The sequence below is a fragment of the Leptosomus discolor genome, chromosome 1, assembly GCF_034619465.1.
Source record: "Leptosomus discolor isolate bLepDis1 chromosome 1, bLepDis1.hap2, whole genome shotgun sequence".
NCBI lineage: Eukaryota > Metazoa > Chordata > Aves > Leptosomiformes > Leptosomidae > Leptosomus > Leptosomus discolor.
Genome location: NC_141391.1, coordinates 111,881,046 through 111,907,863, shown reverse-complemented (window position 1 = coordinate 111,907,863; position 26,818 = coordinate 111,881,046). Strand labels below are relative to the sequence as shown.

General features: G+C 38.0%; 1 protein-coding gene across 1 annotated transcript in view; it reads right to left on the bottom strand.

Moving 5' to 3' along the window:
* Positions 1-26,818, bottom strand: part of ROBO2 (roundabout guidance receptor 2) — a 435,305-nt gene that overhangs the window by 109,649 nt on the left and 298,838 nt on the right. The window contains exons 3-4 of the mRNA XM_086462902.1: positions 10,164-10,321; positions 8,414-8,534 (exon numbers count right to left, since the gene is read on the bottom strand). Of these exons, the coding sequence (XP_086319028.1) occupies positions 8,414-8,534; positions 10,164-10,321 (279 nt within the window). The remainder of the gene's footprint in view (positions 1-8,413; positions 8,535-10,163; positions 10,322-26,818) is intronic.

The window sequence follows — 26,818 nt, the reverse complement described above, 5'->3', positions numbered from 1 at the left end:
AAGGCGGAATTATTAATTTCCTCATGACCTCCATTACACCTACTTTGATGCTTCACAAACAATTCACTTATTTTTACAGCTACTCTCTGAGGTGTGATGGAGATCTAAGAAAGCAAGGTAAAAAATATCTGCTAAATTTTGATGTCAAAAGAGACACAAAACTGCCAATTTTTCTTTTTGGAGACTTTAGCGTTAATTTTGTATGTTCAGAACTCAGCTTCTATTGAATTCAGTTGCAGCTGACAAAATATTCACCACTATTACAAATCAGAACATTAAGTCAGAGAATAAGGAACACAAAACCACCTGTTAATAATTATGTAAATGGCTGACAGCATCACACAGGAATTCCATTATACTAGCAGGGGGACCTATTGGCAGGGAAAAACATATTTTGTCAGCAGAAGAATAGACATGCTCAAGAACCTATAACACTTCTCCAGATGCTAGAGATAAAAACATGTCTAACGGGCAGATATTCTTCTCCCCATTTTCCCAAAGCCATTACTTTTTTCCTATTCCTAGTCCTACCCAGGACTTGCCGGTTCCAGCAGTCTTTGGGCAAGTAAATTCAGTCCTAGTCTCTCTCCACACCTTGAAATCTCAGTCTTTATTCCCTGTTTCAAGTCTGTGCACAAGACATATATAGCCTTCACTACAGCTCCTTGTTCTGAGTGTGTGCTTCATCAGATTTTTCCTTCCCTGTGCACGCAGTCTCCTGACCCTTCCCAGTCTCCAGCTAGGTTTGCTCCTGCCCTCATCTATGTGTCTTTGCCAGCCTGTGACAGTGCCTCAAGTCCCTCTCCGTTCCAGCAGCTGTGCCAACTGCTTCCTTAGCTGATTTGTCTCCTCCTAGCCCAGAATATTGCTTTTCGCAGTGGAACACATCAAGTTCACCAGTCCAGTCTCCCTTCCAACTATCCATGCTTCTCACTTCTTCATACCTCACAGTAAACTGACTCTGAAGAAGAGTGTGTTTGAGCTACATTTGAACTGGAGCTTCTTTTCTCTGTGCCACCCAGATACAGCCCATCCACAACATTAACACAAGAAAAAACAGTTGAAGTAACCACGCATCATCCCAGGACAGCGACAGCAGGGGTGCAGTGCAGTTGCAGGAAAATGCTGTTCTGACCTGCATTCTACCTGGTGTCTCTGGTGTATGAACTGATGACTTTTTTTGTTTGAGAGATGCATAACATGCATAATTGGCTAAATTTAGTGAAAATTCTTTGGATGAGCAAAAAATTACATCTCTGGCATAGCGTAGCTATTTCCCATCAAATTTTAGGTCCCTGTTATTCAATATGAGCAACCTGCATTTCTCAGGACAAATCCCTTCCTCCATTCCTCTCCTTCAAATCCTTCTCCATTTCCCCCCAGTTACCCCTTTCACCTCCAAACTGCAGGAACGTCATCATTCTTAGAGAGGAATTAATTATTTTGGCAATCAAAAAAAAAATTAAAAAACAGTTTTCCAATCAAGCATGGAAAATTTTTGATAAAGCCTTTTAGTTTGACAAACTTATTAAAACTGGACAAAGTAACAAAGGCATTAGTTGTTAACCTTATCACAAAGCAACGCACTTGGTCTGTCTATAATTATATGGATCTAGAAGTGAATATCTTAATGAAACTTTCTGTAAGTTCTCAACAGTATCTTAATTACAGCTTCTGTCCTAAGAAGAGCTCAGACCAATCACTTCTCTGGCTCAACCTCAATACACTATGCATTTTGGTATTTGTTTTTCAAGAGATGATCCTAAACCAAGAAATTTAGATCCAGACCAGCATCCTCATAGGTGATTTAGAGACCCTGGTTCATCCACATTGAATTTAAATAACTCTGCATGTGCATGTATGTTGGCTTGGTCTGTGTACAAAAATTATTTTAGATGATGTTTATAAAAGCTGCCTGTAAACAGCTAAGAAACTAATGTATGCATATTTATGAAATTGGTGCTTGTGGCTGTAAGTGCTTCCACACAGGAGATGAGAACAAAAATTCCTATCACATTTTGAGGAGAACACAGCAGATGAGACAGTAAATGGCCCAAAGGTCATTAGGTAAATCACTTGATTCCAAATCAAGGCAATTTAGGAGTATACATACATGTTTTTTTCAGATCAGCTTCTCAAACTGTGTAATTTCCAAAACAATTAAGAATTTGCTAGAAAATAAATAGCTATGCAAGTACAGATCCCAGGTAGCGAGGACTTGCAAATACCAGTAACTGCTATTTCCATTTGTCCGTCATCTCGGCATTTTGCACAGCGTGAATCAGGAAAGAATAAGTTATCTCTATGTTGTTTCCTGTATTTGTATCTCTCAGTCAATCCCCTGAATATGTCCAATAGCTAATTATACAGCTATAAAATGATCAGAGTGAATGCCATTGCCAATGCAATTAACATTCTTTATGTGAGATTAACTGGATTTGAGTCACCTGCATAACTTGCTTACAATGTTAATCTCTCAGAAGACAGAGTGCTGCTTGCCCAAGCATGCTAAATAAAGAAGGTTTCTTCACACAGCCAGGTCAAATTTAGTTTCAGAGCTAAACTTGAGAAAAAAATATTTTTTTTTTCTTTTGAAATGGTTTGCCTGTAAATAAAGACTTGTTGTATAATTAAACATTGTTACTCTGTCAACAGCATTCAGAACACAATATATTTGAGAAACAACAAGAAAGGGTAATAAATTAAAATCATAGATATATAAAAAAAAATTTTAATATAGCTATTTTATAAGCTTTCACTGAGTAAATAAAGTACCCACTTCCCAGACTTTCTCTGATGAATATTAAAGATCTTTGAAGAGAACTATAAAATAAGTCATGGTTATATGTCATGTCAACCAGTCATGCTATCACTAGGGTGACCTTTATAACTTGAGAAGAAACTTTGCTTGCAGTTCTAAAAGTGGATTGTTAATGCAATCTTGACACACACCTACAATCTGTGGCAGTGCTTGAGAAAAACCTACAGAACTGATGCTAACCAGAAATGTAGGGGAATCCTTTCCTTGCTTGGGTGCTGACACAAGTTAAACCCAGAACTCAATTTTTCCTCTATTTAACAATTGGTCTGAGTATCACAGTCTATCAGAAAGACTCAAATGACCTTCAGATGTATTATTGCCCTTCCTCTGTTCCTCAGAAAGTTAGACAGCCATATATGGGACCTCAATCTAATCAAAATGATCCTAACTACCTTAATATACTTTCTCTGCTGAGGCAACTGCTAAAGTGAAGGATTTCATGGTCCCCATAATGTAGAGGCTCAATCTGATTTAGAACTGTTTTCTCTGTCTGCTGGAGAGAAGGCATCATGCTTTTAAAAGGTTTTCATGTTCTAGAAAGAAGCATTAAAACACGAATTTGAAAGCTTTGGGGAGGGATTTAATAGCAAACAGCTAAAAACAAAAGCTTTTTTCACTCTAGGGTTCTGATGTAAAGGAAAAAACAGAAACATTAGATGGTTGGAAGTAAGTTTCACTTCAGAATGCTGTCAATTGCATAGATATTTCATTAACTGCAACATGATCTGGGTAAAGCTCTCTGTCAAAAATGAAAATGTGGAAGAAGACAAGATATTAGGATCACAATAGATTTACCTATGTTGGCCAAATAAATTAAAATACAGTTGCAGAAGCAGATGGGTTTATATTTAAAGACATTCTTCTACTGCCTCTTTTTAGGCATTTCCCCATTTTTCGTTTGAGAAATAGGCACTTGTGTAATCATTGAAAACTTCTCCACTCTAAGCAGTACCCAAGATCCGATGATCTTGCACAGTAAAGGCACAGAGCACTGTTAAGAGGCACATGCAAATAAAGTAGAATGATTTTTATCAATTGTTGTGGTTTTTTTCTCCTTTTAAATACACCAACAACCATGTACATTTCAGTTTTTACTGAGCATTGCATATGGACTATGGAGACCAAATTAGACCATAAGTACACTGCAAGTGGGAAATACAAGGATTTGAGGAAAATCAGGAGGAGCTTTGCTCTGCAGGACAAGATACACACTGCCAATTTCTCTGTCTTGAACTGTGAATGTATACCTGATTTTGTTAGGTTTTCCATGTGGCTGGGAAAGCTTCTGTGACTAATTTCCAGGATACAATCAGACAAGACTCTCTGCTAAGGCCTTCCACATAGCCAAAGCTCAGGAAAGTAAAATGGGGCATAACTTCTTCATTAAGTGATTTTCAGATTTTTTTTCTCTAACATCAAGTCATCAGAGTATACTCTTTCTGGAACTATGGTATCTCTTTCAGCCTGACAATGTCTAGAGAACGTTAAACACAAATACTCCTTCAAGCATCAGACAAAAATACCTCTTCATCCCACAGGACCTTATTAGCTGAAAAAAAGGTTCAGGTGCCAAAGCTAAAATCAAAGATTAATCCAAAACAATCTTCAATATGTCTGAATTGACATATCTTTTAAGACATTTTTGTACTCTTCTTAGTTATGCTTTATATTCTTTTGAGGCTCTTCTAAATATATCTTTTTCCACTGTTTGATGCCAGCTTCTTGAAGTTGATATATTAAGGCTTTCATCGATTTCACTGAGCTTCAGAATCAATATACAAGATATACCTTTGTACATTCTTTTCAAACATACCATTTTAAGTCCAAAGGGAAAAAAAGGAGTCTGAAGTAGCTAAAACAACTTGAAAACTTATCTGAGAACAGTGCAGTAGTTTGACAAAATGATAAAGGTTAACTTAAACAGTAATTCTTACATTATTTAATTTCTGTCTCCACATCATGTATTTACAAATCAAGCTTTCTTCACAAATTGGAATGAAACTGTTTCTTTTTTGCATCTTGCTTTAATTCTGTTCAGCCAAAGGCTATGAGCCCAAACGCAAGCAAAGCTGCCTAATTTGTACCATTAACTTACACTTCTGAATTTGACCTTTAGAATATGTGTCCATAATAATAAAGTACCACGCTGCTTCTTTTTTGCGAAGGTTAGGATTGATAGATTAGTTATTAACTTCCTTTAAAGGGCAACTTAGACTCTGTTATAGACCCTGTCTTTTCACTTTACTCCAAGATCATAACTTGGAGCCTCACAAAGGCAAAAACTAGCAGTAGTGCTTGAAACATGTAATGTACCATTGTCACTATTCAAAACATGGAAATAATTTTGGGAAGCACTGTTTATACAATCAGTTTCTGTTATGACATTTTTCCATGAAAGTTTGGCCATTTTAGAAGAATCATGACTTGGGACCAAAAGAAATGCAATCTGCACCGACATTAACACCGCACTGTTAGCAGTGCCTAAATGTTGAAAACTATGTTTCCTATGCAGACGGCCTTGAAAAAAAATTACTTGTTTTGTGAAAGTTCTACATGTATTATCCACAACTGTCTTTCAGCAAAGGTTATTGAATAGGTACCCAGCCAAATGGATACGTTCTGCACATGGGAAACTTTCATTTTCTCCTCCCAATTCTTTTCAAGTTTCTTATTGCTCATTTTATTTTAGTTTTTTTAAACTCAGGAAAGGTGTAATCTTTTAGGCTAGGCTTCCATGCTATTGCCCTCGAGCAATCACACTGACTCAGTTTTTCCAGAGGCAATGCCTCAAGCAAAATTTACGGTACAGGGAGCCAGAGATCTGTCATGAGTCACATGAAGAAATTAACTTCAGGTATTACAGAAAAACTTGCAAAGCCAAAAGTAACACGTGGCTGATTCCTGGTAAGATTTGAGAACTAGTATGAAACAGTTCCTTTTCTTACAGAGTAACATATTTACTAAGGCCCCCTCCACACTATGGAAAGGGTTTTGGGGTTTGTTATTTGGAAAAGGAATAGAGACATTAATATCCTCTCCGAAATCAGCATCAACTGTAGGGGTGCCAGCCACTTCATGAAATTCTCTAAAATCTTTTAGCTAAGATACCTTCATTTTAATTATAAAGCCCATTTTCAAATATGTTCAAAAAACTTAAAATTGGGCACATGAATAATATTTAAGTATTATGAAATTTTTAGGGTATTTTTCTCAACATTTACATTATTCCCATGTTCCTCAAACCTGCGAGTCATATTAGAGGAAGGCTGTGGACTTAACAGATGACCCATGGTTTTGCCTGTGTGCAATAAAGTCAATGTGAACTTGCATAGCCAATCTGACGTTTCCCAGAGTTGCTGGATTTATCGGATTTGTTGTGTATGCTTAGACTGGTTGGACTGTCCAGTAGATACATTGCTTCCTGGAATCATCATGGATAATACTTTCCAGTGCACTGTGCACACACGCATGCACCCACATATGAGCTGCCGTTTGTAGTCCAGGAACAGAATACAACTGTTCTGCTGGTGGAAGGAAAAGCCAAGCTACCTCCTTTTGCATGGAGCGAACCAGGACTAACCTGGACATGTCTATACACTGAGCCCAGTACACCAACATAGAGCTTCAGGGCCAGGTGGCAGCCAGGAAACGGGCACAGGATAGTCGAATCGTCTTGTCAAACAGCATATCATAACCTGAGCGCCTGCTTCCTGCATGCTACTGTTGTACAGCAAAAAGGAAGACAGAAAGGGAATACGTAGATAGAAGGGGAATTTTAGATAGGAAGATACCTGGATAGGAAAGGAATTTTAAGTACCATTTTCTTTAGGTAGTCTATAACAATTATGAAAAATTAAAATATCTAATCTCATTTATTGCTAATTTTATTCAGTATTTATACAATAGGCTTAGATTGTATTTTACAAGCTGATTGTTATGATTAAATCCTGTAAAAAAATTGTAACAGGCTATGTACTATTTTACATATCAAGACAAAGCTAACACTTTTCATAGCTCTGCAGGATATGAATTTCCATGCATATTTCAGTTTTTATTCCTACAGTTCAATGCTTTTTAACAAATTATTTTCTTAAGGATTTCTTAAGGCTTTGTAGTTTAGGACTGCAATCTGCTTGTTATCCACAGGGAGTATTACCAGAGATTATCAGTACTTAAACTGATGAAGAAGATATGTCATGTCTCTTTTACATCTGTATAAAGGCACAACTTCAACAGACCGGCTGCAAAGGACATAATAATTTGATAGACATCCTTTCTCTGTTTTTTGCAAGGTATTCTAGTTTTGTCTTTAAAAGTCATATGCCTCCATGAATTCATAACAAACTAAGTGGAGTGGAAGCCATTACAGTCTTGTGATGCTGGAAAGCAGCAAATCCTCAGTCACTCACAGAACTTGTCTAGAAGAAACTTTTCTATGCCTTTTGAGAATTCCATAATATGGGTTTTTTAAAGTGGAGAAACAAATGTTGAATTGCACATACATGCAGAAACAGATGACAACATGTGTGACCGGGCTTTCTAGTGCACCATAGTAGGTAGAATATGAAAAAATTAGGAGCATCTACTTCAGAAAGAACCTTAGGATTTCTATGAAAAGTCTTACTGGAACGACAAGTAGTCTTGTTTGGAATTTTGGTATTGTATGAGGAATGCCAAAGAGGTGTAGCAGGAGGGAACGTTAACTCTATTTCTCTTTTGTATGCACGTACGCATTTTCTTTAGCAGTGAGCATTTTTTTCCTTATTGATTTTGTTTGCTCAAGATTCTTGACTAATTCCTACAAAACCACAGCTAATGGTAAATAGAAATGTCATGACTGCAGGTTGTACCACAGCAGGATTTTGTGGCTTTGCTTCTTATCCAGCTGTTAGCAGGGTGGATCCAGCTCTAGGTTTGGTATTAAACTATTCTCACTCTAGACCCTAATCATAGGTCAAATGCTCCTAACAATTTCGTTCACACAGGAAACCTATTCATTTTTGGTTTATTCAGCAGCACCACCTAAATGATGTCCTGGCTTACGGGATGAAAAGATGTTTCATGCACTTAAAAAACAAATGACAAAAGTATCTCTATATATTCAAAAAGTTGATCTCAGGATTTTCTCCAATGACTTTTTACTGATCAATTGAGCTCTTTTGTGCTCTCCTACAAAGGTTTGATTTCATAACCCCACGAGAATAAGGAATTATTTCAATAGGCAATGCTGGTCCAAATCTCTGTTAAGCAGGCATTGTCAACCGTATTAGAAGTAGCTTAATTACATTTGCTAATTTTGTGAGGGAAAGCATTATGTCCTGCATTACCATCTCTGAGTGTATGCATACCACTAAGGACCTCCAATTAGATTGAAGCTATGCACTTAGAAGGAAAATGTTGAGCCATCACGGCTCCACAATTATAAATTGCAGCCTTTGAAATCTGGTCTTCTTCAGAAACTGTGAAATGAAGCTTAAGCACTGTTATTGTGTTTTGTTAACCTTGTTTTGTCTCATATTTTGATGAGTCACCCTGGTCAATTCAGACTATGACAACTGTAGTGAAAAGGAAGCAAAACTTGAGTCACTTTACCAAAGACAGTCAGCTCTGCCGGATCGCTGTCTCGCTCCCCCACCATGTTTGTTCCAACACAAGTGTACATGCCGGCATCACTTTTTCTTGTATTGGAGATCATCAGCTTCCCACCACGTATCTGTTTCAAAACAAGGAATATATTTCTAACTTCAGATAAACAAAAGATACCAGAAAAAAAAAAGCTACTTTCTCAGGCAGCGTGTTCCACAACTAAGGCATTTAAAAGTTTTGCTTGCAAATACATGTATAGCTTTAATTTATAATCTTGTACTTTAATTTATAATCTATGTACTTAAATATCTTTAAGCTGTTCTAGAACACATTTTATCTTACTGACTTATTTTAACTGCATTTTAGCTTTTTCTTTGGTTTTCGTTGGATGCTTTACATTTCAAAGATTACATTTCCTGCTGCTTCTTTGGCAATGCAGAGTGCTTGTATTTCTTGCATGATATAAAGCACTCTTGACATCTGTCTCAAGAAAAAGGCAATTTTTCTTAGTTTTATTTAGTTCATTTTATTTTACTGGTGTCTGAACAGTTTCCTTGTTCACTGATTAAGACAGATTTTCTCTTTTCCTTGATGCAAACAGGCTGAATCTAGCCCAAACTGAGAATTCACCTGACTCCCATAAGACTTAACATTTTCCTGGCTTCAAAGGGTGCTTATAGAATGAAAAGGCAGGGTAGTTGAAAGAAATAAAGTAATAAATTTGCAGGTCGTGAAGTCACGGACAGTGTCAAAAGTTACACAATGAAGTGCTTCAGAAGAAGCTAGGAATACAGACAAAGAAACTTGAAAGTCATGGAACGATAACCAGTTCCCTGCCACTCTTGCTTCCTCTTGAGTAGACCCAGCAGAGACAGGCTGGCCCACAAACAGCAACTACTTAGATTGTTTAGTTTGAAATACTTCCTTGGGCAACCAAAGCAACAAACAAGCTTCCTGATAGTACTTCCATATTGGTCAGCATCGAATGAGTTACGCATCATTACATACAACATAAAACTTTATTGAAGGAATATTGCTAGTGAAAAGTTAAGCATCTAAAAATTAGGAATGAAATACGTCCCTGCACCCTTAATTTCTAATCACTTGATAAGTTAGGTATTTCTACTGGATTGTTTTCCACTCACTACATGGAATGAACTGTCACAAAATTCAACCAGTGTTACTCATTTACTCAATATGTATTCCTATTCAGGAACAATCATTCTTTAGAGTATAAATTCAACCTTCATTTAGAATACACATCCCAACTGCTACACTAAATACAACATTAACAATATCATCCTAAGCTGTTGGGTTTTTCCCATGGAGTATTTGTGTGCCTCATAGATATGACTGATTTTATCTTTAAACACCTCTCTGATATAAGGTCTGATATTCTCATTTCACCGACCTGAGATCTCAGTTCAGTGAACTGAGGTCTAGAAAAGGTAAGGCCAAATCAGTCAAAGACATCCACTGAGTCCCCCATCTAACAACACCTTACATAACATGATCTAATGGACCTTCATTACACTGGTTATACAAACCAATCCTCAAGAAGTTCAAGCTGGAGACCCAAACCAGAAGGAATAAACCTTTCCCCCCCTCATTTGGATAAGCTCAGAGAGGCAAACTGCCAAGAGTAATGATGAGTCTTTACTAGAAAGATTATAAAGCTGTAAAGCTCTGCTGCACTGAGCTGTGGGGCTTCAGCGTAGGCCCTGTGTCTATAGACAACCACCTGAGTTGTACTCACACTGATCCGCTCTTCCTTGTCATCAATACGGACTTTATCTTTCTTCCAGTAGATGGTAGGCTCAGGATGTCCACGGGGTGGCTGGCACTCCAATATGGCAGGCTCTCCAGCTGCCACCACAACGTCTGTAGGGTTTTGGCGGAAGTCATCCCGTAGCACTAATGCAATAAATGAGGGAAAGAAGAAAAAAAATTGCTAGAAGTGATGACATTGTAAGTGGGGGGAAAAAAATACATGCAGATACATATAATTTTAAACAAACAAGTCTCAAACATTGTTACATGATAACTTTGCATCTTATATTTACTATGAAAGACCTTATAAAACAAGTTGGTGAGGTGTGACTCTTTGTCCACTGAAGGCTGATTTCACACATATGGATTTTTTTTCCCTGTTTTTTCTCCAGATAAGAATACTGCTCTGCATTTAAATTAGAAAGAGCTGTAGCACCCATTACTCTTTAACCTTGACAGGGTCACCTTCTACCCTTATGAAAGTAGCACCACAGGACTAATGTTGAGTTCTTTTCATAACAGAAAACATGCTGAATATCTGGCTTGCCTGGATCTCCAACTTCAGCATAAGCTAGGTAACGAAGTGACACAACTGATACTGAATTGCAGAGATATACCTTGATTAAGGGTATTGTTATTATTACTGTTATTGGTATCACCAAATACACGCTGAAGTGACCACCAGTTCAGAAAGGTGTCAGAGAAATCAAGCTGATGGTAACGTGCTTCCAGTATATTTATTTCTTCCTTTTATATTTTTAGTTTTAATATTTCTGCAACTTTGATCAGTGCTGTTTCATGACATTGAAAGGAAAGAGCATTTAAACCACCAAGCTGTTTGAGAACTAAATTAGGCAACACAGGCCAGCTTCTTATGTAAATCAAGCTTCTATAAAGAAGGATTAGGTCCAGCTAGCTGGCTTCAGTGTGTTAAAATGATATTCACTTCATTGTTATTCTTCCATATGTGTCCTAGTCTCCAGGTTAATTGACATTCTTATAAACATAAAACTGAAAATAACTCTAGATGAGCTACTGAAATAGAATTTAGGGCATTTCCCCTCCTTGAATTTCAGCTACGTATGGCTTTCATTACAGTTTTAAAACAGTTCTCGCCCTTAATGGAACCAGGGCCCTCTGAGAAATTAGAAAACACTATATCCTAGTGAAGGGGCAAGTCAGGAAGAGTTCAACAGAAATTGCTCAGTCTCATTTCATAAGCAGAGATAATTTACTGCTTTCAATGTTAATAAAACGTGCCCCATTTTAACATTTGGAACTGAATATTTTCCTCTCCTGTAATAAGCCAAAAGAAAATATGATTAATACATACAAGAATTGATCTCTGAATGGGCTGAGGTGAGCGGGCTGTATATATGGGGCACTCAGAATGACATATGAGGTAACTTTTATTGTTCCCTATTTTGGGACACGCAGGTAGATCCCAGAGGAAGCAGGGAATTAATTGGAAGTTAATTCCTTTCCTAACACAAAAAAAAAAGTGATTATTTAGGTCTTGCTCTTGAAGCATAAAATAAAAGTGACAGGACACAGTTGGCAATAAATGCAGCTCCCGCAAGAACCGTAGTCGGCTTAGGTGACACACCCAATTGGTACATTTTTTTCAACATATAACTTAACGAAAGACTCAACCTCAAAATATTCCTGATTAATACAAATCCCTCATACACTTTTGATTCACAATAATCAAATTGACAGAAATGGAATTTATAGAGCTTCAAGATCAAATGGAAGAAATAACTTAGGCAATGCACAACACAGAAACAGTACACTGAAGTTCATGGGCCGCTGATTATTTGGCATTACAACATTTTTGCAAAGCCAATAAAGCTAATACCACAGCAATTTCAGGGAAAGAACCAGGAAAAAAAAATCTTACAAAATAACCTATTTTAGGAAGCATCTTCGTGCGTTGCTGTGTTCACTATGATACACAAGAACAAAAATTACTTCTGGGTAATGCTATGCCCTCTTTCATATAACTGGTAAATGGATAAACAACAACTTCTTCCATTATTAAAACACACAAAATAAATACTAATTTTTATTGTCTTCATTCTTTGTACAATTATAGAACTTCAGTGCAAAACCATTAGTGGAAAATCACCAGAAAATCAGCAGATCCCACAACTTTATACTCCTGACTCCTAACTCCTCACAGCAATATCATGGAAAGCATTTTCCTTGAACATTTCACATTGCTATATGAAGCTCACAAATACAGTTTCTTGAGGTGATATACAGCAAATTACATTAACTTTCTCTGAATCATCCCAGCAAGTGTTTAAGGTTCCAATCAGCCTCAGAATATGAGGCTAAGAGGTGATTTGATTTTATCGCATTCCTTTACCCAAGTCTTACTGAGAATCTGGGTTGAATGGAAGACAAAATTGATGCTACGGGGTTTACTTAGTCTTGGTCTGTACCTCAGCACATATGCGAATCTTGAATAGATATATCTCACCATTTCCATCTAAACATTCTGTGTTTTGGAGAAAAACAAAAAATGGTTGGAGAAAAATGAAATAGGCAAAAAATAAAGCAGGGACAGAAAGACAAAGATAAGAGAAAAATGCGTGGAATACAAATTAAAAACAGAAAACAACTCAGAGAAGAAGAGAGGCAACACTGCAACTTTAGGGAGAGCAAAACCAAAAACCAAGTAAAGGAAAGAAAAGAGTAAGAATAAAAGCAGGGAGAAAAACAAGGTAAAGAGCAGAGGGCAAGGGCTGCCATTCCTGTGATTCAGTGCTTTTAATGCAATATAACAATGACAAAACAGAGCACAGATGTTAATCTGATCAGCCCAGCCATTCCAGCACATCCAAACATCACCCTGAGAAAGAATGAGCAGGGAAGAGGAAGGTTGTAGGCGGAGGAGAGCAGAGCATGAGCTGGCAAGTTTGGCTGTCCCACTCCAGTGGCACAGAAAGCCACAGAAGAAAGCGTCAACTGGAAGTTGAGTTCACACTTATTAGCACAGTAAATGGAAAAGTTGCAGCACAGCTTAGTGCATTCACCATATCTAATGGCACAATCATCTGTGAAAACAGAAAAATGTTTGAGAGCTGCAGAATGTTCCTCAGCCAATTATCCACAATTGCTGGGTACTTCCAAATACCTATTAGTGTGCCTGAGCAGATCGCCCTCTTCGCACACTGGCAAGAGGCTTTTGTTCACTTGAGAAGCCAGCCCTCCTCAGGGCCCTCTTGGCAAGGGCACAAATACTAGCATTTTAAAAATTCAGCACAAGTGGTGTAACATTGCCATCAGGCTCCTCTTCCTCATCCCACGTTATTAATTTGCTTTATTCCAGTTTTAACATAAGTTATGCATCTCCTTTTGTGCTTGCGTGGGTGTTAACCCTACATTTAAAAAGGGATGCTAAAGAGGAAGATCACCAACATCCCATCCTGCCTTCCCACACTGGGACAGCAGGGTACCCGGTCTCCTTGGAGAGCAGGACCCTGGAGGCTGCCGCACAGCCCCAGTAGCAGCGATGGCGATGCAGAGGTGAGCTGTTCCCCTCTGCCAGCCCGGCAGCAGCGCAAACAACCTCATGTTTCGAGACACCAAGCCTCAGGAGGGCAAAAGCTTCTGGATGGCTACACCTCACTGTCTGGAAAGGTACCCAGGGACCAGAGAGCTGGAAAGGACAGCTAAATTGTACACACAGCCTACAATGGTATTGGGGACAAAAGTTAATTAAAGTTTGATCGGTCTCTTTGTAGCTCGAACAAGCTGATGCTGCTCAAACAAGATAGATGTCTGCAAGCTGTCATGTCGGTCTTTAAGGCATGCAAAGTCCTGTACGGCCATTTACAGGTACCCATGAGCATAATCACAGAAAGCAAGCACGTGTGTCTATCGATGGCAGTGCTGAGATAAACACTCACAGGCCACGCACCTGCCAGAGTAAGGGAGAAAGAAGAAAAAAGAAGTCCCCCGCTACCAAGGCAACTGCTTACCAGCACCTGCCAGCTTAGGCCCAAATCCAGGCCTCGGTCAAACTGACACTCATAAACTCAGGGAATTACACGGAAACCGAATTAATTTCCTCGACTGAGGCTCCCACAATTTGTTTAAAGGAAGCAGAGATAAAGCCACAACTTTTATGGGGTAGGAGGGAAGGTGACGGGGTCAAAATTATTCTAGGCTAGATATCCATGTCTTAATCCTTCTTTCCACTACAACAGCTTTCAGGCCCTTAGAAAGAAAACATTTTTATAGGATTTACATTTACATGATGATTACAAATAACCATCTGTCTGCTTCCATTTTTTCAATCTGGTCCACGTCCCACGAGCCCCCAGCCTGTGGTCAGAGCAGCTAAGCTGGAAGGAAGAAGTGGATGCCCGTCAGGAGGCTTTGGGATAATTGCATTCTTCTCCCACCAGTGCTCGGCTCTCCACCTCCTCCCCCCAGCGTGCACAGCAAACATCTGAGATTACTGGGGATGGAAGGGAGGGAAAAACCATCTTTTTTGCCTTTTTCAATGAATCATAATGTCTTAAAACACAGCTACATCTGTCATGCTGACTAGAGGGTATAAAGGGATATTGGGTAAATATTAATGTGCTTCTGTAACTGGGGTCCTGGTCGTTTATCTTCCCCCTCCTATTCTGTTTTGTGCTTATCTCAGGATAATATTATTCTCATATAGAGATTTTACACAGCCACATCAGTGACAGGTTGGTCACCTGCCACAGGCAGGTAGGTCTCCCCTGATCCAAGGCATGGCCCCATAGGCATTTTCTTAAATCTTCATCTCTCCACCACTGTTTTGGTGCTTCTCTACTCTGATATATACAACTATGCACAATCAACATGAATTATTATATCAAATAACTGCCCAGATGTCATGCAGTGGACAGATTAAAGGATTATTATACTTTAGGTAGCATACGGTGAAGGGGGGTATTTTAGAACTTGGCTAATGTGTATGATCTATTGAAATGGTCCCTGAGCAAGCCAGCACTACCTGCTGTAATGGAGTGATAGAAAAAAACCCAGGGGTCACAGAAAATCTTCCTCATGAAGAATAATAATATACTATGTTTGAGGATGCTGCTGCCCTACCTCTTTGTTTCAGCAACAGCCTCTGTCATATTTTGTAAGGAATTTTTTTTTTAAAAAAAATCACAACCTAGGCAATAGACCTAGGCAAACTTCCACAGAGTTCCTGAGCTCCCTCTGCGTGTGTGCTGCCTGGGAAATGTTGCCATCTTTTTTTAAAGAAGATGATAAGGAACTATACACTTTTTTCCTCCTGTTCTTTTCCCATCCTTTGTCTGTCTCTTGATACAGAAATTGCCTAGGAGACATAAATGCTAGCTACTTTACCGTGACTCAAAATATTCAGACTTTAAAATGAGGCCCCAAACCCAGGAGATTCATTTTCAGAGGTGTTAGGATATTTTCAAAGAGTCCAGTATCTTCAATGATGTATGATTAGTAGGGTCCCTAGAAACCAAAGTGAGGAAGAGAGAAGGAGGGAGATACCTGCATCAAGAAACAGAAGAAGAAGAATCTTTTACCTTGCAGATTCAGCAACTTTCTTTGGCTTCATCCCTTTTTCCCACTCAGTATTTCATGTACATCTGAACTCAGTAACCTACTCAGTACTTACAGTTAAAGGTGCTCTTTATGCTCAGGCCTCAGCAAAGACCAAAACGTGGAAAAACCACTCCATTCTGACACATCCCCTAAAACTTCTAACAGCTCATGCATATAGATATAGTCATTTACAGAATTTGGACTTTGTGATGAGCATGAATGTCTAAATGTGAAAACGGAGACTCTTGCTTCTAAACACATAATCTATTAAACCAGGTAAACAGAGAATTACAATGTTAGAAATCAGATGCATGAGCTGACAGTGACAAGTAATTAAACAGATTCCAAATGGAGTCAGTGGGAGATAGTTGTTTTTTTTTTTTCTCTCCTCTAAATTTCAGTTGAGGTGTACCACAAACAGCTGATTGCACAAAGGTGCACAAAGGTCAGGAAAGAAGACAGGCTTTTCCCTTTCTCATTTACAGCACACACTGCAAAAGTCAGACTTTGAAATCTCTCAACAGTTAACCCAATTAAGGGCACTGCCGACCTATTTTCCCTTTTACACAATTACACAGGTATACAAGTGATAGTTATTGCAGACATTAGCTTATGATTTGTTTCTGGTTTTTTAAAGGCTGCTATTTGTGCGGAATTAAGTGTATGCAATACAGCCCGAATATACTTACTGAAAAATTGTGCAATGTCCTTGCCTTTCTTGTGATTCATTGTGATTACTTGAATGCAATCTGACTTCTCTGTTTTTTTTTCTGAAAAGATTTTATTTGGCTACTAGATAGCATGAAGAGTGGAGATTTTTCTAATTTGGAACATATTTACGTTTAAGTTCCCTGATTGAAAAAAAAGTTCTATCACCTATCTTCATTGCAATGAAGCCCAAATAACCTTCTCTCGTTTTTAAACTCCCGCCTCCTTCCACCAACAAATTCTGAATCCTGCAGTTAACAGTCAGCTATCTCATTACTAATCTGCTATAAATCTTCAAAAGCGTCACTACGTTTTGACAGTCAAGAAAGGCAAAGGGAATCAGTAAGTATAACTAAGTATTCTTTATGAATGAAAATATTCTGAAGATCACACTTAAGTAATTTCTGAAATCTAAAGCTATACAATGTGATATGCTGAAAAAATTTCTCTAGGATACAGAAAAGATTTCTTTTTCCTTACTCTTAAAGCATAATCACTCTTGACGAAGGCACTGCACAAATTGCTAATGTTAACAGACACATTACCGAGAGTTTTATGTACTGAAATTAAAAACCCTATTACTTGCTTAAAAGTTCAGAGACTTTGTAGAAGAACTGGTACCATAATTGCAGACCATGAACTTCGAAAAATGTGCATGGTCTGTTGTAAGTCTTAAGATTTAACAAGGATCAGACATTTAGCAGTTTACTAGAATAGTTATTTAATGATCCTTTAAACTCAAGTCTGACGTTACCTTTTACGTGCTCTTCACATTTCATGGACTACATATTCAGAAAATCATGGGCAAGTAATTTATTTTTTCCCAACTAATGTGAATATCAGATGTGGAACCAAGCACAGCTTCAAAAACCACCACATCACAACTGAAATAGTGTACTTTCACTGTCACTTATACGCCAGCATATCTTCTCTGCAGCAAAAATATGGGACTAGTTTCACCAAAAACACTAGAGGACTCTTCAAATCACATCAGCTACGCTTCTCTAGCACCAATGCAGTAGAGAGGACTGTGTTTGGCAAAAGAAGCAATCCTCCAGAATCACTCATAGGCTACTGTCAGAAAAAACAGACTAGGCTGGATAGACCTTTGCTGTCATGCAATACAGCCATTCTCGTGTTCTAATAAGAGAAATAAAATTTAAAAAAACCCCAACCAAACAAACAATCCACTCCAAACTTGAAGAAATTAGAAATATATAACCCATTTTCAAAAGCAATGGCATCCAAAAAACTCAGATATTACAAATGAAATTCAGGTGGGAGCTTCTCAAAGAGTGCTTCAGAAGAGCACACAGAAGCACACTGTACATACAGAGTACAGTACAGAGATTCCCCAGAAAATAGATGTAATTAGTAAGTTCAAAAAACATGGTATAATAGCATGCAGGTTTACTGTTGCGAGTACAAAAGTACCACTGCCAGTTACCTGCAGCACTATGCCGAACCTAATGAATGTTACCTAGAGTTTGACACAGCATTGAGCAACTGTATTTTGTCTATTTCCAGACTGAAGTTGGTTCTCCTGCAACCACTTTAGCTGTTCCAGTCTCCTGGGCTTCCAGTTCAAGCCCAGCCAAAACACCTAAAATGTGCCCTCAGTAAAACAAAGGAATAAGAACAGATGAGAATCATGAAAACAAATACAAATGAATGAATATTTCTTGTACGAGAAATATAGAATGTTATATGCTTCATTTAACCAATATAATACAGACTGCAATCTCCGAGCTCCACTGAAGTGTGAATAGCTGCTAATAAACTTCTTGTGTACACATGCACAACACATACACAACAGCTGGGATGCTTTCCCATCTTGGTAGGGGGTCACTGCCACATTACTGCTATACTTTAGCCACATTAGGCAAAGCATCAAACAAACCAGGCTGTTGCTCAACATAGGAATTCTCTTCCTTCCATCTCCCTAATCTCCATGCCTAACCCTGGTCTCTATCAAGCTTTGTCTGTTAACTACAAGCTAAAATTCATCTATTCAGTTTTTTTGTAAGCAGGACTTTTTTTGTCAGGGCTTTTGTGTTGCTCCCTTCAGAAGGAGAATTAATTGAAATTAATTGAAAATTAAATATTTGAGCAGATATAACAGGGCATATAGTTCTTGATAAGCTTTCATATGTCCAATGTAGGGGACCGTGCAGCGACGCTTCATCAGATATGGAGCACGAGATGTATCCACAGCTGGCACGCTGAACAGTGAGAACAGTCATCTGCTTCTCGAATACTTCACTTCCCTGCAAACTATCCTCATGTCAATAGGCCATTTTGGGGTGCTTGCCAGATGCTGTTTAAACAGGCCTGCTCTATAGGCCTGGCTGGCCTCACGTCCTCTGTCCCAAAAATGGGTACATCATTGCACACAGCCTCAGCAGTGGCATTTCCTGCTGGACCTGACCCCAGTGCGCCTTCTTTAATCATTAACTTTCTGAAGGGCTTGAATGGTTTCACTTTGTTTAGAATTTGTCCCAGCAAATCAAGACTGGAAACTGGAAATGCATAAAATGTGCTTGCGTGGCTGTCACTGAGACATGCCTGGTCATTTGAAGCTAGTGGAAAATAAGAGCTATGTGAAGGAAGAACTGTATATACAGGGAGTGGGATAGCGGAAGGTTACAAGTCACCACTATATGTGCCCCCCACTCCATTCACATTTTGCGCCCCCCTCTCCAATAATTTACAGGAAAAGCCCACCCCCTAAAACTCCTTTACCACTTATGACTGCATATTGTTTTAATTCAATATTATTTTAATAATGTACAACAAATAAAAAAACCAACGATGCGTGGTCCAAAGATATAGGTCATTAAAACTCTAACTCTACCGTCTCTGAGGACAGTAAGACCATTTTTTTTTTCTTCCAGTGTTCAAGTGTTGAGTTTTTTTGAAGTGTCATCATTGGATTCTTCCTTAATAAAAGGCTCCTTTCAAATTCAACAAATGACCAAAAATGCTAAATGACATTTTTTCTGGATTATCTTAAGCACTGCAAAATAATTTATCTGTCACTTATCATCATACCATTCTGCATAATGAATTTAAGTTTCCAGAGCTCTAAAGAACTGAAGGAGCAATGTGAAACGTAGACCTTACATTAAATGCTCTTAGGACAGAGTCATTTGAATTCTGTCAACACGCTACTAACTAGGAAATAATCCATAAACAACTAGATAAAACAGCAGTTTTCTATGGTCTAAACACGGAAAGGAAGCCCTAGGTTTGTGATTTTATGTAAAACAAAGAAAAGACTAGTGTAATTTGCAGGAAATCTTTTGCAATTTTGATTTGCTCAGATAGCATAAGGAATTACTTCTATACAACAGGAAATATAACTCTCTCACTTATTTTCAAAAGAGAAAACTAATATAAGAGTTCACATTGCCCTCATTATTATTCACTACATCGTGCAAGAGGAAAGAAAAAAATTAAAGAAGCAGGAGCAAAGACCAACCGTAATAGCCTGAAGTAACAATTTTGAAAGAGGAGCTTCAGCACCCAGAGGGAGACCAGCACCTGGGTGTCCAGCTCCACCCTCCAGTCACACTATGTTGTGCCTGAGACTCAAAATGACCTTCAGCTGAGTCGTTACACCAGCTCATTTCATATATATGAAAATATAGTAGCATAATGTTTTGAATTGCAGTAAAGGTGAAACAGTCCCTTTTTTTCTAACTAATACCAGTTTACTGAAGTGCTATTTCATGTACAACAAATTTTGCATAATAGAAAATTGAGCAGTACAATAAAACTAGATGAACAAAATAAATCCCCCACATGCCACATATCCTTCTAAACCCTTAGTGCTGAGTTTTCCTCTGGCAGTTCAGTAGAAGAGAAAATCAGGGTAACTACACATCTGCTGATGACTTTGACATAAGAGAAAACTGGCAAATGGCACAACTCAAATAATTGTTTACCCCTGACTATAGAGAAGAAACCATCTGAGATACATCTGTAAAACAGCCTTTAACGGGTACGTTACCAAACAGCTGGAGCAGCCCTTCAGATGGGCTCACATTTCTCTTAAGTGTCTGGAAGACCTTTATTAATCCCACAATTAGAATATAAAATATTTTTTACAACCTTTCATCTTCCTTTGGGTTTTTGTACATAAACTACTAGTGTAACAAAGAATCTATTCCAGCACAGGCACGTTCAATAACTAAATATTGAAACAGGTATTATTTTAAATGTGAACCTTCCAGCACATTTAAGCCATTCATTTCGTTCCTTAGTAGGAGAGAAGGAGCTTCCACTCCTTCTTAGGAGTTTAAATAGACACACAGTACCTGTGTCTGTAACTCCCAGAAAAGACTTAATTTGTGTATGTTTATACCATTACCGTCATTCTTCAACTGCATTAGAAAACAAGGGGCTATACTGGGTAAAGGCAAAATATTCAAGCACCATACAATAGACAAAGTATAATATTGAAATAGGCAGATTAGCTTATTAGAGTAGACAGGATTGGATGGAGGGAATTTTCAGCCTGCCATGATATTCACCTGGGACAGATCTGAGCCCAAGTATTACAAATATTTTCTTCCATGCCAATTAGAAAACAAAAAAATAAAAGAAAAAAGAGTCTCCTGTGTCGAGGATTTTTAACCCAGATCACTCTACTGACCCAGTTCACAGACGAGATCCATAAGCAACTGAGAGAATGACAAGCTATTACAAACGGAGGAAATAAGTGGCCAGGAGAGAATAGTACTACTTAAACTGGATTTTCTACCAAGGAAAATGTATTGTTAAGCTATGCATTAAACTTCCCTATATTTAGAATAAGGAATATATAAAATACAATAGCTCATATAACCAGTGTATGCTGTGGGATTTCTCTGGGACCAGGAGAACTGGAAACATTCTCTAGTTTGCTTGCACAGCTTCAGTTAAGGCAAATTGAATTAACCGCTCCCTTGAGAGGGACCTCTGTAGCTTTGCTCCTCCTTTTCTGAACAATTCCAGATGTAGGTGTGGAACATTTTCGGTTTCTCTATGAAGACTTCCACATGCCCGGCTGTGCTGCCATATTCATACAAAGAGGTGAGCTTCTGGGGGAGAAAACATGGGGCGCCAAACAATGCTCAGCCAAGAGTTGGTATGCGTTTGACTTTTACAATTTAACTCCATTCATCAAGGCTTCCTCCCTTACTTAGCAACAGATGGATCAGCTGGAAACAACGCAGAAGAGATGAAAACACTTCTCCTGCTGAACAAATAGAAGTTTAGGGCAATGTGGCTCATAATTACACATTCAGTAGCCCTTTGCTTTCTTCCTGTCATATCCAGAACTTATTATCTGCTTAATAGCTCTTCTTTGCACTTCCTTTTGAGCACCTATTAAATCCAAGGTACTAATCAGACTTCCTTTTCAAATGCCACCAGTACCCTGACTTTTGTTGTAAGGAATCATCCTTCCAGTGCAGGTCTGCAGGTTCACCTTAGCATTTTGAACCTCAGCAGTCAGAATTGCCACTCTCAGAGCATACTTTTAGGTCTGGCACATGCAGAAGTGATGGAACTCCAGCAAGTCTAATGGCTGACCACATCTCATGATTTTCCTCTCAGACATTTGCTAGAATGCTCTTTCCCCCACAACAGTAAGGTACAGGAGATCAACCTCCATTTTACTGAAACTCATGAAACCTTTCTAGACCCCAGAGGCTTCCCTCACCCCTCTAAAAGGCTGTGACATCAACACAATACATACTGCATTTTTTTAAATAGCAGGCCACAGTGCTACCCTATGAACAAAGAGAGCACTATACTAATTCAGCGCACTTAATACCCTGCTTAAGATTTTAAAATTTGTTTCTTGTTCTTTTCTAACCAGACACCTCAGGGAACTGAGCTACAACCCTCTATACTTTTCCAAATGGTTAAACAGAAATGACAACATTGGCAGATGCAAAGCAATAAATCCAATGTGTAACAGAACTTACTGAGCATGAGCAGTTTAACTCCGCATTGTGCAGGGCCTAAACACCCGAATGTACAGTGCAGCCAGTGCAGAGCTGTTGGACGGGAATTTACCTGCAATTTCTGGGCATCCAGGAGCCTGGATTGCAACAGATTGCTGATAGACTGGGCATGTCAGTAGAGCTGGCAGTTTGGATTCAAATCTATACTAGTCCTTTTAAAAATAATAAATCCAAGACATTTACTCATAACCTGCCTTCAGATCCTATTGGCAACGGTAAATCCATTAAACTTTGCTTTCACTGTTCATGATGTTTATAAAAATTGTAGGTGGAATTACAAACCAGTAATACAAAGCTTGGTATTTTTTCTTCTCAGATGTAATAATGAGCTGGATAAGAACAAAGTTGACCCAGGGATTTCAATACAGAAACTTTCATTGGAAACCTGAGCAGTAGTGTGCAAACACATGTTTTTATGTCAATATAATAATGGCATTTCTACACCTATTAATAAGTATAGATCTACTGCTAGATTCTTAGTTGACGGACATCATAAAATGAATTATATTTCTTCTTGAACTATATAATTAACTCTTAATGAACCCTTCCCTTTTCCCAGTAAATTCAATTTTGTCTAATCCTTGGGTTTATGGTAATGTTGAGCTCATTAAAATGTTACTTAAAACTCATTAAAATGCACACTGAGAGGTAACAGCTTCATTACAGTAATATGTTGTAAAAGAAAAAAGAATGCTTTATTATCATTTAATTGTTTCCAAAACTGAATACATTTGCATAGTGATGAGGTTCACAGGATATTTTCAGTAGTACTCAATAATTAAGCAGTTCAGTAATTAAAAATGCATTTTCTAAAAATAATTTTATGTTCTTTCTTACTCCCTGTTGTTTTTTTCAATTGGGAGAAATGTTCATGTTGATACACTTTACAGAACTGAGCTGCAGCGATACCTGCATTGACATTAAAAGATATAACAGCCTAAGCTCTCGGCAAATTACTGTTTCAAAATAATAGGTTAAAATTGCCACCAATATATTTTACAAGTCAGAGTTTCTAACGAAGCTGTATAACATCCCTCCAATCATTTTTTCAACACCAGGAACAACCAGGAATTATGCAGGGGCATTTCAAGTGCAAAGTCTTACTATAATTTTCATCATTTGTTGTTACTATATACTTGCACATGATAGAATACCTGAGCAGAGGTCAGCTGGGACCTAGACGTGGCTTTAGAGGATGTCAGAGCAACTCTGAATCTGCCCTAACTCATGCTCCAAGGTAGAAGCCCTCAAGCCAGGGTACTGATTAAACAGCAGTGTTGTAGCTTCACCCCTGCTTTTCTGCTTTTCCTCTTGACAGGGACTGTTCAAGCTCTAAGGCAAAAGGACTTCCCTTGCACAGTCCTGCTAACTGCATGTCATCTTCTTGTGTTTCACTGACAGCACAAGGTTGAGAGTACCAATAATAAAATTCAGGCCAAGTATGTGCATCAGCAGTAGGATTTGTCTGCATTATAACGGTGGATATTACCATGGTTAGGTATGTGATTAATAGATTTATACTTAACATATAAGCCTGATAACATTTATTTTAACAATTCCATTGGAATAAATTGCTGTGTTGGTTTAGAGAAATTCAATGTGAAAGTTAAAGGTCCAGGCTTGTTTTCAATATATCCCCTCACAGTAGCAAGTAAAAATGTGTTAACAAGACAGCCAGAAGCTAGAGATAAAAGTTGCATCTTCTCAGTTACCTCAGCACTACAAGTGTCTAGTGTCCATTATTTGCCATATGACATCAGAGTGGAAGATATTTTGCTAACTTTCATTTTAACTGCCAAAGAAGGGTTACTAGAAAAACTGACATACCTTGCCAGGGTATGCAGCCTAGACTCTTAGATGAGAAAAATACAACTTTGAAGCCTTGAGTCATTCAGGGAGATGTCTAATGCAATACCATTTAAGGTTCCTTGAAGTATTAATACCAATCACTGCTCTTTTCTATAGCTTTCAAATATTACTTCTATTTCTATAAAATAGTTACTCTTTTTTTAACAGACATGCATCACAATGCACCCAATATGGATTTTTTCAACTTGTTGTAAACGTTGACCAGCATGACAAAGAGACAATTAAACTTTAATATGGATACAGAAGGTTAGGCATGTCAGTGTACAGGGAACAACAAAGAAAAGTGGTCTGTGCTCTTTCAACCTCTATACCATTAGTAGGGAATAACAGATTAGAAATAAAATAATCTAAAGAAAAAAAAGTGAAGTACTAACCAGATTTAACATTTTCAGCAGCTGTTGAGTGAATCAACAATTGTTGCCTCCCCAAACAAGCAAAAAAAATCCACTTATATGTAATAGGATAGCATTCTTGTGGCACCAGGCTGGTACAAAATGAAATCAAGTTATCTGGTTTATCATAGTTTTCCTGAGTGAGTCTGGACAATTAACTCATCTCATTTCCCAGATGTAAATGGATGATCAGCCTTATTTTGCTCACTTTTTTGATTACTTAAATAAATCAGTCTCATAGATTTTTACAATACCCTCTATGTACTTTATATAGTTCCTTGCACAGTGGTGCAAATGACAATTCTATAATGTGTATCTTAATAAAATATATAAAAATAAATCCATGACAGTTACTCAGTGAGATACCAGTGTGTAGACTGAAAATTGTTGTTTAATACATTAAGTCAGGTCATATTGCTAAATTTGCTTTTGATACCCCTTTAACAAATCAAAACCTTCTGATGGAGATGCACATTGCTGTTTCTACACTAATTTGCACATCATGTTCTCAGCTATTTCAAAAGAAAAAATAATGTGTCTTTTTAGCAGAGTAAACAATCTCTCATTTTATCTTTATTGCACACACTAGAAGATAAGTCATTTCTCTCAAACACTCAGCAAGGTGGCTGGAAATAAATAATTCTGAAAATAAGTAACTGGCATAATAAGTATTAATGTTGAAAACCCTCTCCATTGTATTTCCTTGTATTGACTAAGTAAAATTAAATGAGATACCATAAATATAAAATAGAAGATGGATGATACATTAAGGAAAAAAAAGTAATTACCTACTATATTCACTATTTTTTCCCTACATAAGAACTGTGTAAATTGAACAACCAGCAACAGAGGCTGTAAAAAACTAAAAAATTGTACTGAAGCTTCAGTTTTCAATTGCCGTATATGGAAGGGAAAACTAGACTCTTAAATCCAATGTTTAGCAGAAATATTGAAACACAACTGATATTAGTGCAAGATTTGTGAAATCATAGTTATCCAAACCTAAAAAGCAAAAACCCTTCTGTTAATTTTATGAAAACATAAGCAAGCAAAGTTGATATCATTTTAATTCAGAAAGAAAATATAAGAGAAATATAGACAAACAGTGCTTTCTTGCTGCCAGTGTCATTTTGTTCACTGCCCGCCCCCCGCTGTTGTGCAGAGAGACGTGGTAGTGAAATGAGTACAAGAAAGACATGGACCTGTTGAAGCAAGTCCAGAGGAGGCCACGAAGATTATCAGGGGGCTGGAGCACCTCTCCTATGACAACAGGCTGAGAGAGCTGGGGTTGTTCAGCCTGGAGAAGAGAAGGCTCCAAGGAGACCTCGTAGCGGCCTTCCAGTACCTGAAGGGGGCCTATAAAAAAGATGGGGGCAATCTTTTTAGCAGGGCCTGTTGCAAGAGGACAAGGAGTAATAGTTTTAAACTAAAAGAGGGCAGATTTAGACTAGATACATGAAAGAATTTTTTTATGATGAGGGTGGTGAAACACTGGCACAGGCTGCCCAGAGAGGTAGTAGAAGCCCCATCCCTGGAAACGTTCAAGGCCAGGTTGGACAGGGCTCTAAGCAACCTGCTCTAGCTAAAGATGAACTTGCTCACTGCAGGGGGGTTGGACTAGATGATCTTTAATGGTCCCTTCCAGACAAACTATTCTATGATTCTATGAGATACCCTTGCCAGAAAGACAGGATGGGAACTTTAACGCAAGTGATGTGCTGCTGTGAACTGAAAATGCTTGAAGAATTTAAACTAACCATTTCTGATTATTTTTTAACTTGTAGCAAGATAACTGCCAGATACAAGAAGTGTTCTGTAGTCTTTTGTAGCATGATATGATAGTAATTTCAAAACGCATCAAATCTTTTCCAGTTAAAACACTGTATAATAAATTCTTACATAGTGCCTCCCTGCTAAGGTTATACTACATGTTCCTGTTTCCAGGATGATGGTTTTTAGCCTAATGAATTTATTTCTCAGAAGGACACCTGAATACTTTGTGGGTCATATAAGGAAAAGTGAAGACTTGACTAGGGATTTTGGGGATTTGTTTTCATTTTTATACCATGTTAAGACTAAAG